The sequence below is a fragment of the Ixodes scapularis genome, unplaced genomic scaffold, assembly GCF_016920785.2.
Source record: "Ixodes scapularis isolate PalLabHiFi unplaced genomic scaffold, ASM1692078v2 ptg002746l_1__unscaffolded, whole genome shotgun sequence".
Lineage (NCBI taxonomy): Eukaryota > Metazoa > Arthropoda > Arachnida > Ixodida > Ixodidae > Ixodes > Ixodes scapularis.
This window is the reverse complement of record NW_024610268.1, coordinates 191,129-219,120: the sequence shown is the minus strand read 5'-3', so window position 1 is coordinate 219,120 and position 27,992 is coordinate 191,129. Positions and strand designations below refer to the sequence as shown.

General features: G+C 48.6%; 1 protein-coding gene across 1 annotated transcript in view; it reads right to left on the bottom strand.

Moving 5' to 3' along the window:
- Nucleotides 1-659: 659 nt before the first annotated feature.
- Nucleotides 660-27,992, bottom strand: part of LOC120849361 — a 48,467-nt gene continuing 21,134 nt past the window's right edge. The window contains exons 3-4 of the mRNA XM_040221568.1: nt 13,270-13,368; nt 660-767 (exon numbers count right to left, since the gene is read on the bottom strand). Of these exons, the coding sequence (XP_040077502.1) occupies nt 660-767; nt 13,270-13,368 (207 nt within the window). The remainder of the gene's footprint in view (nt 768-13,269; nt 13,369-27,992) is intronic.

The following is a 27,992-nucleotide window of genomic DNA, read 5'->3' as shown; positions in this document are numbered from 1 at the left end:
ACAGAAAAAATTAAAAAAAGAATGATTTAGAAAAGAAAAAGAAAAAAACTACTGTCAAAAATATTAAATGCGCTTAGTACCATCAAAAAGCAAACACTTTTTTTTTTTTTTATGATTTAAAAGACTGTAAGGTTCCGCTAATATGATGCTCGAAAAAGTGTACAAGGGTGCAAAGATTCATCGCAGGATGCAGGCGCTCGAGCGAGACGAACAGCCGACAAAAATGTTTAAAAATGAATGAACGGTAGCAAGCAAAACGTAAATCACGGCGCTCCGGTTATAACACGCGCTCTTAACTGAGCAAACTGATATCGAGTGGGAAATAGTCCATTTTTGCGGAGTACAGTTCAAAGAAAATAAAGTTTTTAATAATCATGTATTACAATTTTGTGTAAGCTAATGCCGAAAGTAGGTAAAACGGTGGCAGAAAAGGTAAACAGAGAAATCACTATAAATGAAGTACGCGAGGCTGTCAGGCGTTAGCGCGTCTAAAGTCCCCAAAAGTGGATGTTCTTGGATCAGTCTTTATCGGATAAAGCTCAGTATGTTACTGAACTTTACAACATGAATTGTACTAAAGAAGTATTTTTTATTGAGAATTGATGCAGATAAAGGGCACACGTAATTCTTTTTTTATTTATTGCAACCACCAGCGAAAGTTACTTCTTCGGAAAATTTGGGCACCATTCTATCAAAACTCTGTTTTTTTGTCTCGTCAATTCGTCGATCCAATTGCGCAGCGTTTCTCTTGGGCCTAAAGTGCACTCCTGTGTTGAAAAAATAAAATGCAACACTTGTTTGTTTTATAGCAATCAGAACAACAAATATAAACGTTTGAATGCATTTTTCTTTTCGGTGATGCAAGGTTTTTTTTTTTTTTATTGCACTGCCTTTACATAATAAAACATGCAATAAAAGCTCCAACCAAAAATACGCGTTACAATGCGCTTTATACGTATGGAATCCGATACGCGAGAGGAGAGTTTGTTTAAGCACCTGCACCAAAGAGTGTCCCTTTAGCTTCCTGACCATTATATAAAAGAGGCGGTGCCACATTTCCTGTACCCTTACAAAATACAGCAGAGAATTAATATTTGACGTGCATATCCCACAAAGCATAAATTTGTTTTCTCTTTATAGACAATGGAAATTGCAAAAAAAAATATGATCTGAAAATAAAAAACAAGCGGCGTTCACCCCCTCAACTCACAAACAGAACGAGCTGTCACGTGATGCCGTACCGATTATGTGCTGCCAATTTTCAACGTGGCCACGCGCCGGGGTCGGCCAAGCATATATGGCAGGTGCTGAGCTCTATAGATTGCCAGGGTTTGTATTCTCCCGCCACTCGAGCGATTTAACACGAGCCACTAGCCGAATACTCGCCAAGGCATTGGTTTTCGCGAGCCAATGTCGAGTGTTCCTACAGTGCTCATGTCCAGCGCACAAGTTGCATTTGAAAATCGTCGTCATAGCGCAATTACCGTGACTGCGACAACAATCCGTTACTTCGTCATTTAATATTTCCGAACGAAAAGTTGAAGGAAAAAGTCTATAGGTGTCTGTGAAATTACACCTTCACGAAGAAGCTTCTTGGTCAGTGGCGTTTTGCATGTGATTAGAGCAGACTAGGGTAGCCCATGTGTCAGTATGCTTGTGTAAAATGAGAAACATTCGAACCTAATGTTTTTCTTTTGGAGATGAACGCGTTGATCTGGTGCAAAAACTTAAAAAGAAAAATAAACATAGGAAGACAGAACACCGACAGGGCATCTTTTGAGAGTAGTGCTCACCTAATTCTGTCTTTCTGTTTTTTTTTTTTTTTTTTTTTTTTAATATCCACGCACGGCCTTTTTATGCTACTATTTCTACATGCTAGTGCCGTGTTTATACTATTACGAATATTTCTGATTTTAATTTCGCTCTTTATTTTGACAAAACTGCAACCAGTTTTATACTAATCCTACTACGTAATAACGTTTTCCTATGCTAAGTACTACTGTAGATAATCAGTCCGGAAATACATGGCAGGGTTACGAGGAGAAAACAGCCTCATCATAAGCTGAAAGACAGACAGTATTACGTGTGGCCACTGCCACCCAATCTATGACCACTGCAGTTTTTGACGAGACGATCAATTGGCTAACTCCAATACTGAGAGCCCTTAGGTATAGCGGTCCGATAGTCAGATTTCAGGATATGCTGGTGGTACACTTCCTACCAGCTGATGCCCTCTAGCAGTCGACGTGGCCGTGTGAGTATAGATGGAATATAAGAAATGTTTTTGTCGTCGTTAAGTTAAAGGCAGCGAAGTTCACGCGTACTTACAAATTTAAAAGAATTTATATAACATGCACCGGCCGAACACTTTACATAGACGAATATCCGATCATCTGCATACACACAAAGAAAAAAAAAACGACTATGCGAGCCGGATAGTATGACGCTTGGTCTCGAAGATATAGAAACGGTTCGCACATTAATTCTGCATAAAATAGACCCTCTTAAAAAGTTCATCAAGCAGCATTGGCAGTCGCCGTTTTTGGACACGAAGTGCGTGTTTGGATCCGAGTCCTCGCCGAACGCTGACGTAGGCCTCGTGTCCACGACATCCTCAGAGTATGTGAAGTATGTGAGCAAGTCAGACTTGTGCCTATCTTAAATACTCTACTCAATATACTGTACTTCATATACTTTTAACAGTATTTTGGTATATTACAAATGCCTTTAGTCTTACGTATTTGCTACTCTATCTTAATTACATTTATCACTATCTTGTACTCACTACTCAAATACGTTTTGCAACTTGAAACACATTCGTGGCCGGAACAATATACGGAATTAGTGACCGTCAGAATCCAGGATAAAGCTGAACCGATCGCAAACTTTGAGCCAAGCAACTGAACACAGAACAGGAGACAAAGAACGGCAAAACGCAGTCTCCAAATACCAACAAAAGACCAAAAGGGAGCCCCAAGTACGCCCGCCTCTATGTGTCCTCTTGTCATTTTTTTTTTCTTTTTTCAAATCGACTTTTAATGACACGTCACGCTTGGGGCTAACAAATTGCTGGTGACGTCGTCGATATTTTACACTCAAGATTCCACCTTTTATCTGAAGCTAGAATGGTTGCGTCATTGTAAGACTAGGGCGCCAACGCTCGGTACGATCATATTCAGCCATTTTTGAAAATCGCCGGTTCAGGGGGTTCTGGTATAAAAAGGCGCGAACAAGTTTTCATCCGAGCACATACACTTTCTCGGCCAGAGAAGCTAGATCCTGCTGGCCTTATAGACCATCTGCTATATCCCCAAGTGCCCCGGCCCGGGCTAAAAGCATCATGGGAACGGTGGCCCCTCAGCCCCTTATTGATCGGTAATTTCAACCCTATTCTCGGTTACACAGGTCTTGAGCGTAATTCGAAGTCACTCTGAACAAGCGCCTGATATACCCCAATGACCTGTCACATCGCTTTTAAAATTTCTCCTCAATGTCAGCGTTTTTAATACTGCGCATGTTGTCCACCCTTCAACCTGGATGGGCTGCAGAAACCTCTTACATTATTATCATGCTGATATTAAGTTAGAAACGATAAAAATGCTATACACAGCCCCGCGTACTCCGAGCTAAATACTGGTTTTTGTTGTTGTGAATTATCGGCCTTTTAAGCAATTCCTGCTAAAAAAACAATCACGATGATGATTGGGGTTTTATGGCGCAAGAGCAACTGAGGCCATATTGCGCAAAACAAAGGTTTTTCCAAGGGGCTTAGAGGTGTAATCTAAAAGAACTGCAAGCTACAGCTGGTGTAAAAGGCCAGTGTTATGAAGGAACTTTAAAACTCGATCGAATGGTATAAATGGTTGATCGCCAAGCAGAAAATATGGATGAAAGGGAAGGTGATCTCGAAAGAGTTCTGGAAAACATGATCGGCGCTCCTAGTTTAAAGCTTTGCAATGCCACAGGATGTGCAAAACAGTCATAACTTTCCCACAGTTGTCGCAAAGTTTAACATCCTCACCATAGCGCAGGTGCAAATAAGTCAAACGGGTACGACCAATTCTTCAGCGGCAAAAGAGAACCTCAACCCGACGGACTTTATGGAACGAACTCTCCCATACTCCCAGTTGGGGCTTGATATTGTGAAGCTTGTTCTCTTTTTCCAAATCTCAATCCAGCTGCCATGAGTTGATAATCGATTTCTGTATGATCGGTTTCAGGTCTTGGTGTGGCAGGCCAAGAGGCAGTTTGGGGCATTCCTTTGCAGAGGCAGCAAGCAAGTCTGCCTTCTCATTGCCAGAAATGCCCACGTTGCTCGGGACCCAGCAGAATTTGATCTGGTGTCTTAGTTGAAGTGCTCGGTTTAGTCGTACCCGAAGACATTGCACGAGAAGGTTCTTGCTGTCTGCTAAGGACGAAACGGCTAGAAGAACGCTCTGGGAGTCGACAAACAGAATTGCTTTCATAATATTGTTCTCTAATAAGTATTCAACAGCCATTAAAATACCGTACAATTCAGCAGTAAACATATTTGCATAAATGTGGAGTTGTCGAACTTTCCTGAAGCTAGTGGAGTAAACCGCACACCCCACGAAGGTTGATGTTTTTGATCCGTCAGTGTAAAAGTGTGAGTAGTCCTTGTATTTCTGTTCCAATTCGGCAAACTCCCGCTGAAGAACGAGTGGAGAAGTAGCTATCTTTCTGTACTTGGCCAGTGACCAGTCACAAGAGATCGGCAGAAGGTTCCAAGGCGCAAATCTTTCATTGCTCCTCAGCAAAGCAGCTTCACTAAAGGGGAGGTGGAGCGATGTTGCCAGGCTCTGTACTCTGAAACTCAGGGGCCGAACAATGCTCGGCTTGTTTTCATAGAGTCGGAACGATGTAGAAGGTTGAAGGGCGTCGAAAGTGGGATGTTGAGGATAGCTGTATATCTTGTAAGCATAACAAAGACTCAAATATTGCCTTCGTCTTTCCAAGGACATTTGATGTGTATCAGCATACGAGCTAAGTACAGGTGATGTTTGAAACGCTCCCGTGGCAAGTCTGAGCCCCAGATGATGGATGGGGTCCAACTTTTTTAGGGCAGACGGACGCGCCGAACCATAAACAATCGCGCCATAGTCCAAGCGGGACCGCACCAAGGAGTTATAAAGTCGCAAGAGGCACCGTCTGTCAGACCCCCAGGACGTATGCGACAGGACTTTGAGGATGCTTGATGAACGTAGGCATTTATGTTTCAACTCTTTCAAGTGGGGTATAAAAGTGAGCTTTTTATCAAATATGATCCCTAAAAACTTGTGTTCCTCCTTTACAGATATAGCAACGTCATTCAAGTGCAACACATTGATCTGGAGATAGGCCACGGAGGAGTGAAAAGGGAACGCAGACTGTCTTATCAGGAGAGAACCTGAAGCCATGTTGATCAGCCCACTTGCTCATCGTATTGATTGTGAGCTGCAATTGCCGTTCACAGCTGGACAGGTTAGAAGAGGAAAATGATATCTGCACTTCATCCACATACATTGAATAGGATACAGATGGTGGTATAACCTTAGCCAAACTATTAATCTTTACGGCAAAAAGTGTAACGCTTAGTACTCCACTCTCAGGGACGTCGTTCTTCTGGAGAAAGACATCCGAAACGATGGAGCCCAAACGCACTTGGAAGGTCCAACCCGTCAAAAAACTTTGAATACAACGAAGCATGCGACCTCGGACGCCATGTGAATACAAGTCTCGAAGGATCCCATATTTCCAAGTCGTATCATAAGCCTTTTGTAGATCAAAGAAGACAGAAACAGAGTGCTGGCGATGGACGAATGCTTCCCGAATAGAAGTTTCCAAGCGGACAAGGTGATCTATCGTGGAGCGGCCCGCTCGGAAGCCGCACTGATTCGTATCAAACACACCCTCTGCCTCTAAAAAATGTACAAGACGGCGATTAATGAGTCTCTCGTAGGTTTCGCCTAGGCAGCCTGTCAGTGAAATTGGGCGGTAGCTTGTCGGTAAAGAGGGGTCTTTGGTAGGTTTTAGTAGAGGGATTATGTGTGCCTTTTTCCAACAGTCAGGAAAAGAAGCAGCATCCCACAATAAATTAAAAAGGTAAACAAACTGTTTAGAGACTCATGCGACGGTCTTCTTAGCATTTCGTATTGAATCCTACCCGGCCCAGCTGCAGATTCGTTTTTGACACCAAGAGCCAACTCAAGCTCACACCGTGTAAATGGCTTGCTATAAGGAACACCCTGGGCACCAGAAAAAGAAATAGCTTGTTTTTCTGCTGTTGCTCTAAACCTCTTAAAGGATTCACTGTGGTTGGCTGAGTTAGAGACTTCCTGGAAGTGTTCACCAAGAACATTTGCTTGCTCCTTAAGGGGAATTGCTGATGAAAAAAGGGGTATCCTGAAAGACCGATAGTCTCCCCTAATCTTCCTAAGAAGATCCCACACTTCCTTTGATGAAACAAAACTACTCAGAGATGTGACATACTTTTTCCAAGAACTGCCTTTAGCTTGCCTCCGCACCCAGCGAGATTTCGCTCTGCTTTTCTTGAATTCAAGCAGATTCTGTGGAGTGGGATATCGTCTAAAGATGCACCACGCCTTGTTTTGCGATTTCCGTGGTGCAGTCATTGTTCCACCACGGCTTGCACTTTTTGGGGAGTTTTCCAGAAGTCTGGGGAATGCTATGTGATGCGGAATTTATAATGGCTTCAGTAACGTACAGCGTGGCATCTTCGGGGCTCATATTTACAAGAACAGATGAATCAATAGAAGCCTCCAAACAAAAAAGAGACCAATCAGCCTTTTCCAATTTCCACCTTGGAAGTCGTGTCGGAATAGAAGGAATTGGCAACGTGCTTTCTAAAACTATAGGGAAATGATCACTCCCAAAAGGGTTATTTAAAACCTTCCATGAAAAGCATGGAAGTAAAATTGGTGATGATATAGAAAGGTCAATATATGTCAATGATTGATGAGCTGCACTAAACAATGTGGGTTCCCTCCCATTAAAAAGACACAACCCAGATGATAATAGGAACCGCTCTATGACACCTCCGCGTGAATCCTGGCGAGAACTACCCCACAAAGGGTGGTGGGCATTGAAATCGCCTAAAATTAAAAAAGGTTGAGGTAATTGTTTTACAAGTAACTCAAGTTCACTCATATGCAGTGGAGAGTTAGGTGGCAAATAAAGAGAAACTACAGTGAGCAAACGGTCAACAAGAAGGCGCACCGCTACAGCCTCTAAAGGCGTAGAAAGGTGGACCTCCGTGCAAGCTACACCACTCTGCACCACTAGTGCCACTCCTCCAGACATATTAGGGGAGAGTCTATCTTTTCTAAAAACTTGGTGCCGACGCAAAATCTCTGTATGAGTGTTATTTAAATGTGTTTCTTGCAGGCTCAGTGCAATGGGTCTCAGCTCGTCCATAAAATAATTTACATCATCTATATTTCTGATTAGGCCCGGCAGTTCCACTGCATAAAATGAAAATTAGTCATCGTTTTAAAAAGGAGTTAAAATACGAATAAAGAAGAAACACTGGGAAAATAAATGAAAGCTTTAAAGCTGCCGCAAGTGGCAAAGATTAATTTACAGTGTCACGTTGGTGGGATCACAGGTTTTTTACTTTTGTGTTTACTCTTAGAAGTCTGCCACTCCATGTCGTCCTGGTCAGGCGCATGAGTGGAGACTTCTCTACACTCATCCATGGCCTCAGTTTCCTGAGGCGAGGCTTTTCCTATAGGTTTGTTTGCGTTTGGGGAACGGGGCGCCATGCCCCGCCCACGACCAGCCAAAGGGGCAGAGGAGGCGCTGGGTGAGGCGTCACCCAGGTCCATCCGTTCCTGCCCCTTAGGCGCTGCAGGAGCGGCACGAGAGCCATGCCGCTCCTTTGATGATGCCCTCTCCAGGGAGTGTGTGCGAGAGCGTCGACCCTTTTCCCTGGAAGGAGACTGCGGAGGAGGGACGGTTGCGGTAGCCACCGGCCCATCCTGGGTCTGGGAAACAGCCGGACAGAATGAAGGCTGTTGTCCCGTTGGAGTGCGAAGGTCCGCACTCTGGCTGGGAGGGTCAGTGGACCGCCCAGCTGAAATTGCCCGCCCTGGAAGCTGAATCTTCAGCTTGGGCGTGGGGGACTGCAGTGGCCTCCCATAGTCCAGAAAGGATGTCTGGGTGGCCGCTGCTACCATCAGTGGTGCAGGTCCCCGCTGCACCACCTGCGCAAAACTGCCTTTACGCAAGAATCCATAGCGACGGCGTGCCTCTGGGTAGGAGAGGTTTTCCTTGACTTTGAGTGTAAGTATCTCCTTCTCCTCCTTCCACGTTCTGCAGGATCGAGAATATGCAGGGTGGGGATCCCCGCAGTTCACACAGTGTGCGTCGTTGGTGCAAGTGTCTGTGAGGTGGTCATTCTTGGCAAATTTCGCACAAGTGGCTTTTCCACGGCATTGCTGGGAACTATGGCCAAACCTCTGGCATTTGAAAGACCTTCGAGGATTAGGCACATAGGGCCGAACCTTGCAGTGAAGATAGCCAGCTTTCACGGCCTCTGGAAGTGTGGCGGACTCAAATGTTAGGACGATGTGCTTTGTCTTGTGTGCTGTGCCATCACGACGAATTGTGATTCGTCGTGCAGCGACAACTCCTTGGCTAGAGAGGCCCTCCACCAGCTCTGTGTCATATGTGTCTAGTAGGTCATCCTCAAAGATTACTCCTTGGACGGTGTTCAGTTTCCGGTGAGAGGCGACACTGACTTTATAGTCTGACACAGAGTTGAGACCCAAGAGGGCATCACTCTGCTGCTTTGTACTGATTTCTACAAGGAGGTCTCCAGATGCCATTTTCTTTGCATTGAAGTTTTTGCCAACAACTCCCTCTAGAGCCTTAGCTACAAGGAAGTGTGACAGTTTGCCCAGTGGCTTTTCATTTTCAGAATGAAGTACAAGAAACCTTGGAAATGTTTCAGAAACAAATGACTTTTCAGACTGGAGCGGTACTTCGGTGCGGACCCTTTTCGGAGCCCGATCAGAAGGTTTTTTAATTTGCAGACCCATAAAGATGGAGAATAAAATTCAGTGCCCGGGTGCACCACCCACCACGGAGCCCAACGGAGGGTAGGTAATGTGCCATAACAAGAAAGGCTTGGCTGACACAATTACTCTGCCAGTGCTGCCCGGACACTATACCCTAGTGTGGTTGCAGGGAGAGGACCTGTTTCCACTCAAGGTTGGCCCTTGCCGCCTAAGGAGGTGAAAAAGGAAGGAAGAGAGTGCAGAAGAAAAGGAAAAAGAGGTGGGAGGAAACGTGAAAGAAGGAAGAAGAGGGTAGAAGAGGCGACTGACTGGATCATCCTGGTCGGGCCAAGCCAGGACACCCGTCTACGAGAAGCAGGGACCGACGCGGTGTATTGACTCGCCCGGGGGGCCCCGAAGGGTCCAGACATACCCCGGGCTCAACTCGACCACCAGGATCCCCTCTTCCCCGGACACGGGTACGCCACGCACAGCCAGACGTGGGTGGGCGAACCCACATGGCTCGGGGTTCGTAGTGACGCCACTCACCAAGCACCTACTAAAGTAGGTGCCCCCTGCGTGCGGGTATGGTAGCCCACGTGGCTGGGGTCCATGGTGACGCTACTCACCAAGCACCTAGCACCCGAGGTGCAGGCGCCCCCTGCGGGGCTCGGGGTACGTGGAGACTCCACTCTCCAAACACCTGCTTTCACAGGTGCCCCCCGCGGGGAAACAATCACGAGAATTATCATATTGTAAGAGATTTCTGCAGCTCAGCCACGCTGAAAGGTGGACCGCATGCGCAGTATCGAAAATGCTGACGTTGACGAGCAATTTTAAAAGTGATATGACAGGCCCTTGGAGTATATCGGGCGCTTGTTCAGGGCGACTTCGAATTACGCTCAAATATTGTGTAACCAAGGAGTTGGTCGAAAATTAACAATCAATAGGAAGCTGAGGGAACACCGTTCCCGTGATTCCTTGAGTGCGGGCCGGGGCGCTTGGGAATACTGCAAATGATGGGCTTCACCAAAGCTTGCTATCTGTCTGTTCTGGCTTAACTTTTGCTCCCGAGCTCGCTCAAAAGTGTGTCTTTCATCTCCCTAGGAGTGCGTGCATTGTTTCATCCTCAAGATCCTCGAAAATAATTTTCCTCCAGGTGGAGTCAGCTCACAGGGAAAGAATAAAAACACTGAAAATATGCGAGGGACAGACACACAGCTCTTTCAAAGAGCAACAACATTTAAATGATGCCCATCACACTATAAAGAACCACTTTGGTCACAGAGAAAATTAACTAAATACTAGTAGAAGATGTTACAAAAAAAATAAAAATAAAGATAGCTGAATTTAATTTCCTGAAAAAGAAGAAGAAAACTGGAGGAGACTTTTTCTACGACAACTCTGGCGCTAGGAATTCCAGCTCTGGTGCCGATAACGACATCGAGGGCTCGGAAACATTGTCTGTGGCACTCTTGATCTTAAACGCTTCAATCATTTCTCGCCCATACTTATCCTTGTGTGAGCCTAGCATGGTGGTGTTTTCATAGCTAGGGGTGCAATGTTGGCAGGTGCGGGCATGAACAACAATTGGATGGTAAGAGTCTCGGATGAAGCCTTGTTCACTTTGAGAAAGTGTTCCCTAAGGCGGACATTCGGGCATCGTCCCGTCTGGCCGATGTATTGGCTGCCTCAACTGAGCGGAATAGAATAAATTGGCTTTTCTTGGCATTTAACGTATTTCTCGGAGTGCTTGATGGTAAATTCTGGTGGACGACTTTTGTTGTTCACCCTTTGGCACATTTGTTTTAGCGTCATCCTACATGTGAAAACCACCTTCGTGTCGAACCGGGCAGCGAGACTCTTCAGGCGGTGGGCGGTATTATGCACATATATGCTAGCCGGGCGTGTGTGTCTGTGTCCTTTGTTGTTAGATGAACGACGGTTCGGGTCTGTGATGAGACTCTGCAGGGTAGAACGGAGGAGGTCTGCTGGATGCCCGGCTTGGAGAAGCCGGGTATCCAGCTTTCCGCGTGAACTGTGGAGTCAGTTATTCCTAAACTGGTGGATCTCGATTCTGGAACCTTGAGCATCTCGACTTCAATGCGTGACTAATGGTCTGAACTGGTGCAGAAGGTGGGGGGGGGGGGGGGGGGAGGAGGAGGAGGGGGGGAGAAGATTAACCTCGATGTGTCAAGAACGGTATGAATTGGCGCAGAGGGGGAAGGGGAAAGCGCTTTAGAAGCGGTTTTGTGGACACTTTTGCATGTTTCCTGTGTTTCTTTCTTACCCTTTGCCTTCTTTTTTTTAGAGCGCAGCTCTTAGGGGCCCGTTTCCAGCCTGAGCGGCGTCGGCGTAACCGGGGGGGGGGGGTCACGTGACCCCCCCCCCCGAGGTCACGTGATCCCCCCGAGGTCACGTGACCTCGGGGGGTAATTTTAGAGCGCAGCTCTTAGGGGCCCGTTTCCAGCCTGAGCAGCGTCGGCGTCGGCGTAACCGGGGGGGGGGGGGTCAGGTGACCCCCCCCAAGGTCACGTGACCCCCCCCCCCGCGATCACGTGACCCCCCCCTCCCCCGAGGTGACGTGACACCCCCCCCCCCCCCCCGAGGTCACGTGACTACCCGCAGGTGACGTGACCCCCCTCAGTACCCTTCCCTACTCCTCCTCAAGAGCTGCGCTCCAATTCGGCGTTACAAGGATTTGTAAACGGCTTTCATTTTTTTAGAGCGCAGCTCTTAGGGGCCCGTTTCCAGCCTGAGCGGCGTCGGCGTCGCCGTTGGCGTCGCCGTCAGCGTCGCCGTCGGCGTCGGCGTAACCGCGCCCCTCCCTCTCCTCCTCCTTCCCCTCCTCCTCCCCCCCTCCTCCTCCCCTCCTCCTCCTCCCCCTCCTTCTCCTCCTCCTCCCCTTATGGTCCGGGCGGGTCACGTGACCTCGGGGGAGGGGGTCACATGACCCGTTTCCAGCCTGTGCGGCGTCGGCGTCGCCCCTCCCCCTCCTTCTCCTTCCCCTCCTTCTCCTCCCCCTCCGCTCCTCCTCCTCCCCCCTCCTCCCCGCCAAGGTCACGTGACCCCGGGGGGTGACTCCCCTCCCCCCGCCGGTCACGTGACGGCCCGCCCAAGGTCATGTGATCCCGTCCCCTCGAGGTCACGTGACCCCCCGGACCTCTGCCCTCCCCCTCCTCCTCCTCCCCTCATTGTCTAGTATGGTCCGGGGGGGTCACGTGACCCCCCGCTGAAGTCTTGTGACTTATTTTCAGGAAACAAGCTACACAAGTACTCGGAAGAGAGGGAGGGGGAGCAGGAGCGGAGGAGGACTAGCAGGCATGATCACGAGGGAGGAGGAGGAATATACCCTCCACTCCTCCTCCTCAAGAGCTGCGCTCCAATTCGGCGTTACAGGAAGTTGTAAACGGCTTTCACTTTTTTAGTTTCTAGGCATAGGAGCTTGTTCTCGCATTTGAATCGGGTACAAAGGAACCGCTCTTGGTTATTGATCAGCGACAGTGGCTGTTGTCCTCGAGTCGATATTCCTCCTGAGCATGCATGTGTGTCGTTCATTCGCGTACTCATCAACAAGTCAGCCTGCCTCGTCAACTTTTAGTTCGGCTGTTAGGGACATGCAATGCCAGACTACATGCCGAAACCGCGTATCGCGGCAAGGCATATTACGCCGTCATGAGTCGAGCCTGCCTTCAAACTAAAGCATGGAACGTGCCATGTTTACGATAAGTGAGTTCCATTTCATCCTAAATAGAGCCCAACAAAATGTGATCTTCAGCGAAGTCATCAACATGACTTCATGACTTTTCTTAAATTACCAGCTTGCAGCAATCTTGCCAGTAACTTCGAATTAATTCAATTACTTCTTTAAGTACGTGTACTGTAATCAAGATAGTTCGTACACAAATCTAACTTGAATACTACTCTAAATACATTTGCAAATGGGAATTTTCCAACTTATCTTAAATATCTTTGTTAAGTATTTGGCGCAACACTGGCATCAAGCAATGGCGGAAATTCGTTGGCGCAGACTTTTGAAAGAGGTCTATTATAAAGAGTTAATCAGCGCTATCTATTTTAGGACCTAACAAATTGACACAGAAATCTGATTTGCAGCTCTGCCTTTAGGAAAAGTAAAAGTGAAATATAAACATCTTTTTTTTTTAAATTAAAAAGAGCAGTTCTGATATCACAGACGCTTGCGAGAGAAAACAAAAAAGCGCACAGGCAACGAGAATACTTCGTGTCTTACCACTCCAACGCGGGGGGTGCAAACCCCATCTGGCAACTTCGGCGTACCGGGTCGTTGGCACCTCAATGTGCAGGAATATGGATCATAATCAATAAACATCTGTAACACGTTTACATAATGTCATGAAAAAAAAATAGAAGCAGAGATGAGGAATTAAACAGAGTTGCATGAATCAAAATATCTCAATTTGGACGCAAAATATAATCTCGATCCTACGAATCAAGTCGACATACCCAAAATGTGTTTCCGCAGCCTCCTATACGGCGGACGTTTGCGTTATTTATTTCTTTATTTATTCTGCTTAATGTGCCCACAAACAGCTCGAGGCCTTATTAGTGCGCACATATTACAAACAATGAAAGAGCAGATACAGACCAACAAACAAGCAAGACGTGATTTAGAAAAGATAAAAGGAAATAAATTAAACTACGGAGAACGATGGAGAACAACAGAGCACAGATGTTTGCCAAGCGGCCAACAATGCTCTTCTAAAATTTAGAAGGGGTTAAAACAATTCTAAATCCCTCCTATCGCGATTGTAAAGGAGCTGAAGGCGTGTCATCGGCAACTGTACACAAACTCTCTGCGGGTAGAAAAGATAAGAAAATCTGGTCCGCTTTTGGGGAACACTGAAAGAAATCGCACTCAAAAGTAAAGGTGCATCAATTGTAGCGTTCACTATCTTATACAAAAAAGTCATGTCTCGCGCGAATCTTCTTTTATGCAAGGGTACCAGGTCAAGCATATTAAGTACGTATTTATATTCAAAATAAATGCGCCTCCCAATCCATTGATCGTAAACAATACGCACGAGATGACGCTCCACTTTTTTTTAAAATACATGATTGAGTCGATCCAATGGTGTTCCATATGACTGAGCAGAACTCAAGTTTAGACAAAACAAGGGCGCGAAATAGATGAATCATGCTAACGTAAGTACGAAAATTCCGCGTCATTCGGGAAATAACGCCTAGCACCTGATAAGAATCATTCACAACTTTCGAAACATGCTGAGTAAACGAAAAGCTGGGGAATCAAACAGCACTCCTAGGTCACGAATAGTATCGGACCTCGCGATAGCTGAACCTAACATGGTATACGCATACTCAATGCAGCTTGTCTTACTAGAAAAGGAAACAACCTTGGTCTTGCTGGGGTTAAGTACTAAAATATGTTTTTAAGCACCAGTTTAGAACTCTCTGAACATCGTCTTCCATCTTTAGACAGCCAGTATTTGAATGAATGTCGCGATAAATCTTAACATCGTCTGCAAACTGCAGCGCCTGTGAACCCTGCACACTGTCTGCCAAATCATTCACAAAAATGTTAAATAACAACGGCCCCAGGTTGGACCCTTGAGGCACTCCAGTATTTAAAAACATATGAGGCAGAAAAACACCCTTCATACAGCACTCTATTAGGTCTTCTGCCAAGATAACTAAACAACCAACTGCAAAACGAGCTAGTCATGCCCACCGCTGAACATTTGGCGAGTAACAACTTATGATCTACGAGACCGAAAGCTTTAGAGCAATCGAAATAAATAACATCAACTTGCCCACGGGACGTGACCTTAGGTAGAGTGTGTTCCAAAAATGATACAAGGTTTATTTCCACCGAACGCCCTTGGCAAAAACCATGTTGGTTGAAACAAAGAGACGATTTAAAATGAAAATAAATGTGCTTATACATTGCCTTTTCAATTACCTTAGAAAAAGAGCAAAGAAGAGAAATATGCCTATAGTTATTAACGCAGTCAGTGCGGCCAAATTTATGTATAGGAACAACCACTGCATTCTTCCATCCTTGAGGAAATACATTGGCCTCTAAGGACATGTTAAAAATATGTAGCAACACAGGGGCAAAAATATCCCGCACCCCTTTACGATGAAAGCAGGAATTCCGTCCTCACCGCATGACTTTTTTTAATCGAGCTTATTTATTGCGGAAAGCACATCTTCAAGCGTAAGATTCGGAACTGCCAAGCTGCGGGTAGATTCAAGAGGAGCATCGGTCATAACAGTGCACAGAGTAATCAAGTTACCGACGGAAGAGAAGAACGTAGCAAAACGATCACAGACATCGTACGGCTCAGATGTATATCCAGAGTCGTCTTGTAATGCAATTATTTTCGATCGACTAAATGTCCTCGTGTACCTTGCGTAATTCCACAGAGCATTAAGATCGCGTTTTAAATTGCGTTCAACTGAATTTCGCCAGTTCTCCCGATCACGCCGTATCAGCTTTTTGGCCGCTGAACGATACTCTTTAAACAGACTCTTCCATTTCTTTATGCCGGTGTTCTTGTACTTTTTATGATACCTCGCTTTTTTACGTAACGTATCACGTAGCTCTCTGGAGAACCAAAAAGGATCGTTGCTAGGTCGACCACTTCTGCGTGGAATGAAATTATTCATGGCTGCAGTTACGATGTCTGTTAGACCTTGAACTGCGCGATCGATATTGGAACAGAGTGAAATAATGCTCCATTTTACGTTGCGAAGGTGATTGTAAAGACTAAGTCCCCACGGGCGTAGTTATACCCGAGAGACTGATTACTCGCCGACGTCCGAGCAGGAAGTAAAATAGAAAAGGGTGAATGGTGGATGCCACTTATCGATAGAGACAAGAGGACAGTCAGCAGCCTCGAAAGTGATTGCTGATATGTTAGTCATGCACAAGTCAAGCGTTTTTCCAGCCCCGTTTGTTGTAGTATTAAGCTGATAAAGCCCATTGAAGTTCACGAACTCCATTGTTTCTTCGGCCCTAGCACGTGCCTCACTTGATGCAGCACTAATCGTGTTTAAATTCCAATCAACGCCAGGCACGTTAAGGTCACCAACGATCATCACATCATCGGTTGACAAATCGACAGCACCGGAAATGTAGTTCAAAATGCCTATGAATGATTGTGTGTCAGAACGAGGTGGAAAGTAGTAATTTCCAATTATTAAGTTAGGCTGGCCCGGAAAACTGATTTGCACCCAAACGCATTCATTTCCTTCTTGCAGATCAAACCTACGAAAACATGATAATGACTTATGCACCGCCGTGAGCACCCCTCCCCCCAGAGTGGCCCGCGAACCAGTTGAATCCCTGTCACATCTGTAAACGCAATATTCGTCAGTAAAATATTCGTTGCTAGAAATTGCTTGTGTAAGCCAAATTTCTGTGATACAGATTACATGAAAATTGGAAGTCGTGACACCCTCAAAGAAAACATCAGGTTTGGTTCGTAACCCACGAGCGTTTTGATAGTATACACGGATGTTATCCATCACGAGTCCTCGTTAGCTGTTGGTCGCTCTGAATCCGGGTCACGCAAGGGCCCCCAAAGGGCCTAAAGAGACTACCTTCTAACCACACGCTAGAGACATTAATTTTGATCAGGCAATCAAGAGTAGTACTCACACGAAAAGAACTGTATGAATCGTACTTACTTCGAAGTTTGGTACACTAAAATGTTCCAGTTTGGAGCACTGAAGACAGGTAGTTGTTCACATCCTCGCACGTCGTGTCCGGGCTCAGCCTCTTCACAAAAAGTGCCCGCTTTACAAGTGGCCGCGGAATCGATGACAGTGAGGCCTTTGTGCACGCACCAACTTTCGCGAGCGGACGTCCGTCGTCGGTCACTGAGGCTGTCACAGAGGATGGATCCTCGACGATACTGCTGGCATGCTCAGGGACAGAGCCAGAGGTACATACATGCCTGAGATGGTGGTGCGATATTTTGCCCAACAGTCTTTTCCTTTGCACGATCAGCGTCGTTGTCGAGGTGGCGACTTTTTTCGGTAGTATTCTGACAACTCATGGCTCCGGCGTAACTCTTGTGGGCACGAGGCGCTGCACGATTGGTAATCTTGGGAGCATCACGGACGAGCTGCGACCAAAGCGATTTGGCTTGTTGAAGCTCACTTCTTATCATGGCTTTTTCCCCTCGCATTATCTTGACTGCGCCTACAAGCAAGTCCACTTTGGCTGTCAAAGACAAAACGAGCATTTCGAGGGAGCTGCTCTGTACCGTTGATTCGTTGTTGGAACCCTCTTCCTCGCCGTCCTTCATAGCGTCTTTTTGGGGCGTGTCCGTCGCGGTGGCATCCAGCTTCGCTTCATCCAGGTCCCGTCGCCTCGAACACGAGTTGCATTTGTAAGTACTCACGCCTTCGGGCCATGAAAAGGCTGTAGTCGTCCCCACGAACGTTAATACATTTACAATGATATCGACGCAGGCATGCACAGCAGTTAAGATATTGTTGGTTCCAATAAAATGGATCAGAGCACAACGGACAGATGTCCTTCTTGGCAGCTATCTTGGCACCTTTCTGCGGAGCGCTGTCAGATACGTCATTCCCTTGTGGCGTCATTCCCTGGAATGACGCCACAAGAAATGAATGTTATATTTTCTTTTCTAATTTGTTTTTACTTTCTGTCGGAGCTTGGATCTGTACTTTTAATGATTACTGGATATACCCAAACCTAGCTGGCTTTGTCTCTTCTGGCGGTTCGAATGCGTTCGAATGCCGGACGCCGCCGTTCGCGTTCGAACAGTGAGTAGAGAGAAAGACAGCAATCCTTGGTAAAAAAACAGTATAAAATAGGTATACTGAAAAGGTACTCAAGTGTACTAAAACTTTACTTCGTCTACTGAAAGCGTACTGAAAATGTACTTATAGACTGTCGTACTGAAAGTATATTCGTAAATACTAAACTTATGCATGCACTTAAACCGTAGTCAGACTACACTGTAACCGTACTCAATTCTTACTAATACCGTATACTTATAATTAGGGTTCTGCGTTTTCGGTTTCTATTTTTTCAAAATTCGGCGTACTTTTTTCGGTGTTTATTTTAAAATTCAATTTTCGGTTTTTTCGGCGTATATTTATGCCCACAAAAGTTTATCGGCTTTTTTCGGTGAATATAAAATGAAGACTAGCGGACACCGGATAAGATGATCCCTGTAGCTCTAATATTTGTGATCACTCAAAGAAGAACGCCACAGATGCATTGGAAAAGAAGTGGACACTTTATTTGGCAAATGTGTGCAACTGTAAAAGAAAAAAAAAAGAGAAAAAAACCTGAGAAGCACAAACAAGTCAAATATGAAGCCAATGTCCATAAACATAGAACTTCACCTTCTGTACATCATGATTATGTTATCTTATTATAGTACACACACATGTACGTTCTCACTGCCCAGGTTCTTTCTCCTCGCTGATCCGCACTCTTTCCTATTATTATGGCCCTGTGCTTCGAAAACGCCCTCTCAACACTAATAGTGGACACTGGCAGGCTGAGGAGATGTAGCGCTGCCTGAGCCAAAATCGGACAACCAACCAGCTGTGATTGCCAAAAGAGAGACGGCGTGACTTTTTGAAGCTCAACGCAGCATGCAGAGCTTGCATCAAATCAGCCTTCCTTACAACGAGTTTGAAAACACGCTCGTACATGGCGAAGGTATGGGGCATTTCGGAGTTCACGTTCCGATTGCGCACAGTAAACCAAGACGTCGTGATGGCACCCGTGCATCCCTTACCTTCGGAAACGTTTCGATAGACACTGTCGTTCCAGTTTTCGCCACGGATCTGCGGTACGACTGGAAGGTGAACGTGACCTTTTCCGGTTAAAACTAAATTTAAAGAAATGTATTCGACGTACTTTTATCGGTTTTTATTGGTTTAAAAAGAAATGCCGAACCTAAAACTGACCTTTTTCGGTTAAAACCGAATTTCCGAGAATGGATTCGGCGTACTTTTATCGGTTTTTATCGGTTTAAACCGAAAACTCCGAACCCTACTTATAATGTACTTCGGTAAGTGTTCTCAAGTACACTTTTTAAGTAGTTTTAAATGTTAGCTACTTGGCTTTTCTCGAGTTAGATACCGTGTCAAAAGTTTATAAAAAAATATGTATCGAAATGCGAGAGCTATTTATCCGATTGCGAAACATCTCTTTACGTCAACATCTGGCTGCATATGCCGGTGACTGCCGTTTGCGATATAACAAATTACACTTTAATTATGACGAGAAAGAAAAAGCAAAAAACGGGTGGCATTCGGCTCTGTCGAACTGATTGAACAGCGAACCTATTTTATACGCACTGATTCGGCTACTTTGTAATATTATTTATATAATTCGATTGATTTAAGGATGGTCCATGGCTCCCATACTCACACGGAAAAGAATATCGATTTTCTGGTTTGAGCTTGATGTGTTCCTAATGAGTCATCAGAAATTAAAGACACTTAACGTGTAATGTGTTTTCACAGCCGTTTCACAACAGGAACTCACTTGAGATTAGACATTAAATTTTGAAAATACTACATTTGCTATAATGTTTTATGTTGTGGGAGCCGAGGGTGAAAGACGAGGCAGAGGGCATGTGACAGGCGGTCGACGAAGAAGACACGAGCTGGCGCGAGACGGTGCGTGCTGAGCGAGGCTGGTAGCTGGACAAGAACGTCAGAGCCGAGTTGCCTGGCCTGGCCTATGGCGAACCCCGGAGCGGTCCACCAGCGAGGTCTGGAGCAAGACCGGTAGAAACGGCGAGCCCTGGCCGTATGACCTGGGCTACGACGATCCCGGGTTGGTTCCGCAGCGAGACTCGGGCATTGATAGCCCGGGACAGCCAGCCTACGCAGCACTGGCGTGGGAAAAGCGATCCACAATCCTGGACACGGACCCCGACTGTGAGCTCTGATCGACGGGCGACAACAAGGGTCGGCGTGCCCGGACTGCCGGCTCTCGACGACGGGCAACTGGGAGGTACAGTAAACCCATTCGCTGTCTTCTCGTTGTGTTATGTCACTCCCTGGGTGACGGGCGGAACGCATACCGATCGGGCGGCGATTATTAGTAGAGCGACTTCCGTAGAGAAACCCACATTAAAATGGCGCATCCAACGTGGGGCCCGTTTGGTATGCCTCTGCTTCTAGTCGTCCCCAGGGAGCCCCACGGATTCGTTGAGCGGGTTGTTCAGTAGCGCTAACGATGCCCGTTGAGACAAAGCATGTTGGAATTTTAGCGATTTGTCTCACAGCAGAGCTCAGCAGGTGTCCCCTCAAATCGAGTACTTAAAGGTCTCGAAGGACGAGGTTGCGGACGCGCTTTCTCGGGTACCCCAGAATAGTGGTTGCCAGGAGGTGATGCGACCGGAAGAAGACGAAGAGCGCGGTTAAGATGTAAGAAAATCGTCTTCGGAGGCAGAGGATTGGCACGGCATGTTCGCTGGAAGGCAGGATAACGACTGGCAGGAGGGAAACAGCCCGGATTCATTGCAGATTTAGGATTTCGGCTTGGGGTGATGCGGTAGGCAAGTAAGCGCTCGTCGAGGCCCGCGGTACAGATGGGCTTTTGTCTGTGGGTTTCGGAAACACTGCGGGAATAGCAGTTGACACCGGGAACACTAGTGGACGAGATTGTCAGCGGGTGTTGGGTAAACTGGCGTAAATTGCAGTTGACACCGGGAACGCTTGCAGCCGAGTTAAGGAGCAGTATTATTTGTAACCGCTGGGCCAAGACGGCTAGTTGCTTCGCGTCAATCCAACAACCGACGAAGGGCAGAGGGACGACTCTCCCTTGAGGGGAGTCGTTCCAAGAAAGCTACGAAATGTTTTATATGATTCTTACTTGACTTCACTCTGGCCGGTCTTGGCAGTGACAGCAAGACTTTTAATAAGTTATGTCGCGACACGACCTAGCCGGGGATCAGGCGGTTGACATTTAAGTGGTTTGTAGTTGTCCAGCTTGCCTTGAGTCATGAACGGTTAAAGCGGGCTTGCTCGCTGAGCTGCCGCCCCCTCCGAGGACCGAGCAGTCCCCAGAGCTCATATGCACGTGGACGGAACGGGACGCTGACGCTTACATCGAGTCGCACATGTTTTATGTAGCCGTTGCGGAACGCGGGTGTAGTATATGGCCATCCCGCCACATGCTTCGGATCCCTTTGCTTGCGAAAAAGATGGGCTAGGTTTACACCATCGTTACCTGTTCTGAAGGAAACTCACGCGTTGAGCAATGCAGCAAGTGGTTTTGCCGCATCGCTTGCTCCGAGGTGAGAAGGGCACCCCAGGTATAAGGACGCGAGCGTCGTGTCTTACTTCTAGGCTTACTCGGCGAGATACAAACCAGGAGGCTTGCCCGGTTCACATCGCTGTCTTGAAAGGATACTACCGTTGTCGCGATGAGGAACACGTATAACATGAGGTTGCGGTAGGACACAAGAAATCCCCTGTTCTTGGCGACCCAGGAGCGAGCTCTGGAGTTTGCTCTGGAGCTAACTCAGCAAGTCCAGAGCTCTGGAGCTCTGGACTTGCTGAGTTAGCCGCATGGTACACGAATTCATCGGCAAGCAATTTGGCGGTGGAAGCTATGGCCATTGCCACAAACTGCGGCAGAGCATTTGTTCGCTGTGTGTTGATTTAACAGTTTGTTCTGCGCATAATAGCTTCTTGGAAAGACGGCCATAGACGGTGTAACCCAGGAAGCCCGCCGGGAGGGAAGACGGGACCGTTCGTTTTCCCAAGTGCTCAGGGTGGCTGACAGTGGTTCGGCCTGACGAACGGTTAAGGCGGGCACTTCTAAGCCCGCTGTGACCTCTAAGCGGAACGGGGCAAGTCCGTCTGCGTCGGCCGGACCAGCTTAAAGCAAGCCACCTGCTGCATCGCGGTGAGTGGGACAGCGAGCGACAGACAGGTCGGCATTGTCTGCCGGCTTCGCTAGCCACCACCACCTACGCCGTTTTCGGACGCTGCAACGTGGCCACTCCGGCAACAGCAACAGCGGCCGCCCATGAAGCTCAGCGGCTCCCTGAGGCCCATGAAGTACCCCGAAGTCCGGGCCTTGAGGGGGGGAGAGTGTGGGAGTCGAGGGTGAAAGACGAGGCAGAGGGCACGTGACAGGCGGTCGACGGAGAAGACACGAGCTGGCGCGAGACGGTGCGTGCTGAGCGAGGCTGGTAGCTGGACAAGAACGTCAGAGCCGAGCTGCCTGGCCTGGCCTATGGCGAACCCCGGAGCGGTCCACCAGCGAGGTCTGGAGCAAGACCGGTGGAAACGGCGAGCCCAGGCCGTATGACCTGGGCTATGACGATCCCGGGGTGGTTTCGCAGCGAGACTCGGGCATTGATAGCCCGGGACAGCCAGCCTACGCAGCAATGTCGTGGGAAAAGCGATCCACAGGCCTGGATACGGACCCCGACTGTGAGCTCTGATCGACGGGCGACAACAAGAGTCGGCGTGCCCGGACTGCCGGCTCTCGACGACGGGCAACCGGGAGGTACAGTAAACCCATTCGCTGTCTTCTCGTTGTGTTAAGTCACTCCCTAGATGACGCGCGGAACGCATACCGATCGGGCGGCGATTATTAGTAGAGCGACCTCCGTAGAGAAACCCACAATGTGTGAACACATTATGTGCCTAAAGGCTCAAAGAGCTTTCGTGGTAACTCGCAGAGTATCTTTAACTGCGATACCGTGCGTGCAAATACGCAAATAACAGACTTCTTTTTTTTTGCGGTCGTTAGTGCTAAATTGAAGAGGTGCCCCGGGGTGCAGAGGTCGGCATTTTAGGTCGCCCTTACTCACCCTCACCCTCACAGCCACACTCACCAAAGCCCCTCACTCACACTCACCCTCACAGCTACACTCACCTTCAGCCCCTCACTCACCCTCCTCCTCACGGTCCCGCTCACCTTCAGCCCTTCACACCCTTACTGAACCTCACGGCCCTCACGCCCCTCACGCACTCATGGCCCTCACGCCCCTCACCGCCCTCATGGCCCTCACGCACTCATGGCCCTCACGCCCCTCACGGCCCTCACGCCCCTCACGCACTCATGGCCCTCACACCACTCACCACCCTCACGCAACTCACTCACTCATGGCCCTCATGCACCTCACACACTCACCGCCCTCACGGCCCTCACGCACTCATGGCCGTCACGCCCCTCACCCCCCTCACGGCACTCACCGCCCTCAGGCCCCTCACGCACTCATGGCCCTCACGCCACTAACCGCCCTCACGCCACTCACTCACTCATGGACCTCACACACTCACCGCCCTCACGGCCCTCACGCGCTCATGGCCCTCACGCCCCTCACGGCCCTCACCACCCTCACGCACTCATGGCCCTCACGCCACTCACCGCCCTCACGCCACTCACTCACTCATGGCCCTCACGCCCCTCACGCACTCACCGCCCTGACTGCCTTCACGCACTCATAGCCCTCACGCCACTCACCGCCCTCACGCCCCTCACGCACCTACCGCCCTCACACACTCATGGCCCTCACGCCACTCACCGCCCTTACGGCCGTCACACCTCGCACGCGCTCACCGCCCTCACGGCCCTCACACCCCTCACGCCCCTCACGCACTGATGGCCCTCACGCCAGTCAGGCCAGCTTCGGATGGTGCAATTTCGCCCAGAAACTTGAAGTCGCAACACCAGCAACACGGGCCGCCTGCGTTCACACGCAGCAACCAATTGCTGCAATTTGCCATCACCATCATGAACTTTTATTTTTCTAGCACTGTTTAGACATACAATTACACGCTATAAACGTGTTTTTATGCATTCAAATCGCGTTAAGAATACTAACGCACCTTTCTAAAACAGTTTATTTCTAAAAACGATCAATTTCAAACCAGAATCAAGTCTTTCGTTGTCATCATCACCGGCACGAGGTATCGCGTGAAAATATCGCGTCCCCGATTGGATGCAGCCGCTTCAAACGTCTTCAAATTGCTCCAAGTTGCTCGTTTATTTAGAGCCGGACCCGATCTCAGCAATTCGTGTTGATATAGGAAAAGCTAGAGAACAACCCACCATTAACACCAACATTACTGAGAAAGTTGCTCCGTCTGAATGGGGCCTCACGCACTCACCGCCCTCACGCCCCTCACGCACTCATGGCCCTCACACCACTCACGCACTTACCGCCCTCACACCCCTCACGCACTCATGGCCCTCATGCCACTCACCGCACTCACGCCCCTCACGCACTCATGGCCCTCACACCCCTCACGCACTCACCGCCCTCACGACCCTCACGCACTCACGGTCCTCACGGCCCTCACGGCCCTCACTCACCCTCACACTCATGAATTTTCCTGGTTCAGAAACTCACTCATTCTCACTTTACCTGTGAAGATGAGGGTGAGTGACGGTGAGTGAGGGCCCTCATGAGTGAGGTTTTCCGAGGTATGCCGGGGTGCCGTTACTGCCTTCGATCTGTTGGCGACGAAAGCCTTCGCACAAGAAGTGCAGAAAATTTTTATGGAGGCTCTATTCGGTGCTGGGCAAAACACGTGTCTCTTCGATGGGCTTCCGATCGGCTCGTCGTGGTGGATCGTTGCCGGGCGACTTTCAGTCAACGGCGACACTATGCTTAAATTTCTCGTTGAGTATCCGATCGGCGAGCTGGCTAGCTACTGCGTGCCTCAAAGGGCGGAAGTGCCGTCGTCCCCGGCGTCCGCACAGACGAAAAGCCCCGCTTTGCCAAAGCACAGCGGGCATAGCCGCGGGCCAGCGGGTTCGGCAATCGAGAGTTTTCTTCTGCTCGATTTTAATCACGTGGTTTAGGGGCTGCGTTTGCAATAGGAGCTGCGAGAAGGTGGCGAAAACATTGATTGTCTGCAAAGGTCTCCGCCTTTCCTCCGCTTTTCTTCTCGCCACTTGTCGCTCGAAAGTGCGCAGTGCATGCGCACTTCCGAGTCGCAACCGATCGCCGCGGTTGGAGATGGACCCTCTTTCCAATCTAGGCTGTCTACTCGGTGACGCATATCACGCGATCTGTGATTGGCGGTCGAGGCGTCAACGTTCCCTCACCCTCCTTCGAGCTCAGGAGGGAGGGGGCTCAGCCTTGGCGCTGCCTTTCGCCCATCTCAATCTTCCTGCTTTTCTCGTGCCAACGGATTTGACAGTTTTGACTACTGGAAGGGAACATGGGCACACAGCGAAACACGCACACCGGGGTTGGGAATGTGGTGAGTCTTTGTTCGCGTTCCTGTGCTTCGATTATTTATTGATTTTGGTCGGATTGTGATAACAGTCTAGCAAAGAATCTGGCTGAACTGGAGAAATAGACCTTCTGCATTGAAGCTTCGAACGTATCGTGGCGCCCTCCGGTGGCGGGTGATAGAGTGTCTGAGTAATGCAAGTCCCACAGCCCTGCACAATAACAAACCTGTTCGGGCGGCTGTTTACCTCTGTACGCTATACTGTTATTTGTGCGTTCCGGTGGTCACGACTCAAATTGATTCACCCGCGTATAGTCGTCACCGCGCAACGTTACCCCGGGGACCCGAGCTCGCCGCAAGCTAGTAGATTTTCCTTCGTCCAAGCACGTCGGGACCGGGAGCAAGAAGCGCGGCCAACGACGCCGTCGACGGTCAAGAACAAGAAGGGCTTAACCCCGGAGTAAACTTCTACAGATCCCCATCGAAACCCTGCGAAGTTGAGCGAAGGGGCCACTACTAGCCGCCCAGAGCAATGAATAAGCTCGCCCTCCAGGTTGTTGCGCTAAGCACGGCCACTCAGGATCAAGCGGCCGTGGCACGCATCGAAACGTCTGTCATGCCAATTTGACGAACAAGGACACGCTATAGACCTTTTTCGCGTAATCTCGTCCCCAGCCACATAATAGGCGTATCCAGAATGGGCGACGAAAAAATAATAAAACGTTTCAGCCTGTAACTAGTAAAAAAATAGAGGGGAGCCAAAACGAGAATTTGTGACGGTTACGCTTATATCCTAAATGCCTTCTATTGGCGTGGCGACAGCAAAACAATGTTTTCGCCCATACTGGAAGTGACGACAATTCAAGATGGCGGCGCGCTTGTGGAAAAGGTCTATACTGTCTGACCAATTGAGCAATCCGATTAAACCACTTCTTTTGCAACCTGAGATCAGCAGTAAAAGCGCAATCTCCAGTGAGAGTTTTCCTTTCCAAAGACTAGCGTGTGCGCGCACCAGCGCACTATAGAGGGCAAGAAGCATAGGCTGATGACGGAGATCCTACTGCTGATCTTATGTTGCGTCAAGCTTGCAGCGCAAATACGCAAGAAAAGCTGCAACAGTTCGAGATGCAGTGTACAGTGGGAACGATCTGCTCGGCCGTTACAGCCGCCGGTCGATCGCTTGAGCCTGCTTTCGTGCATTTTCGAGGTTGGTCATCAGGTGATCGCGTTGGGTGGACTGCAGTTTTGGATCTTTTGCTTATAAGGAGCGTTAACGTATCTGGTAATGCTCGCCTCAAGCTCAACATCACAGGAAGTTTCCTGTTTTTGCAAGTGACAGCGCGGTTATACCAAATTTGAGGTTTCTTGTACGGCGCAGACGTAGCTTGTAGTAGCATGCATCGCTGAGTTTGTTCTCTGTGCGAAGTAGAGAACGTAAGAAGCTTTACCCGTTAAAATTGGATCGATTCCGCGCCGTGAAACAAACGTAAGGGGGGAATTCGTACCGCCGGCTAACGTTTTCACGTGGAAAAAATTCAAATGCGCAAGCTTGTACTACCCAATACCGATAAACAGACCGCAGGGGGCGCTACAAGCCGGTTTTTCAGCAGCGCCTCCTGGGCAAAGCCACGCTGATACGACGGTAAGCGGAAGCAGTCTCGCTCTAACGAATGGGGTCTATCTGCTGGGACGCGGGGTCGGCTGTTACGCGACATTTACTGGTTCGCAGCAGCAGTTGGGGTCCAAGCGGATGTTCAGTACGCAGGCACCTGGTTGCAGGGGCAAAGACAGTTCACGTGGAGTCGATGAAGCAGCGCTTACCTTGGCCTAGCTGAGGAAGCGGCGTGGGACGAGGACTACGAAGTGGCAATCCGTCTGACCTGAGGAGCAGTGCCGGGATCGGAGGGGGTCACAGGGCCAGTTGCCTACAGACTGTGCAATCCTCCAGTTTGCCGGAGTCTTTGGCAGACGTCCTGTTTGAGACTCGGGAGCAGCAGTATGAGCCGTGGTGTATCAACTTTACCGCGTTTCGTCTCAAGCGTAGATGAGTGTCTTTCCAAAGGATTTACTTGTGATTGTGCTGTGTGACTCCTGCATTGGGAGTTCGTTTTTTATATCGTAAGTGCGCCATCAACACTCTAAGAAAAGGTGTATTATTACACCCGTTGTCCCATATAATACACCCCAAAACTTCAGTTCGATGTCGCAGCGTACTTACGTCGATCTGACGGTACTAACTTTCACGAGAGGCATGATAGCCGTGTGGTACAACTTATCAAAATAGTTAATGTGCGTGTTACTGTAGTAGTACTAGGCAACCTTTAATTGCGCCCAGAAAGACGATGCGATTGGTCGGAGGCCCCCATCTAGGAGTCCCCTCCCAATCACCCCTTAGGCGGCGGCTAGAATCCCTTGGACTCCAGCGGCGTCCTCGGCCAGTCGGACGACTTGTTCCTGCACCTTAAGGTCGGTGCAGAGAAAAGGAGCTTCCCAGCTCTCTTGGTTGGGGACCTTTTTCAGTAGCGGCTGGGGTTTGCGGTCGAGCCGGCTGCATTCCCAAACAATGTGGCGAAGACTCGCTCTTGCACCGCATAGCTGGCAGTCTCCCTTGTAGCGATCCGGATACCTTTGGCTAAGCTAGGCAAAACTGGGGTAGGTGCCTGTCAGTAGTCGCCGCCACGCTACCGCTTGTCGTTTGTCCAGCGAGAGATGTGCCGGAGGGTAGCGCATTCTTTCGCCGGCGTAATAATTGAGGATATCTCG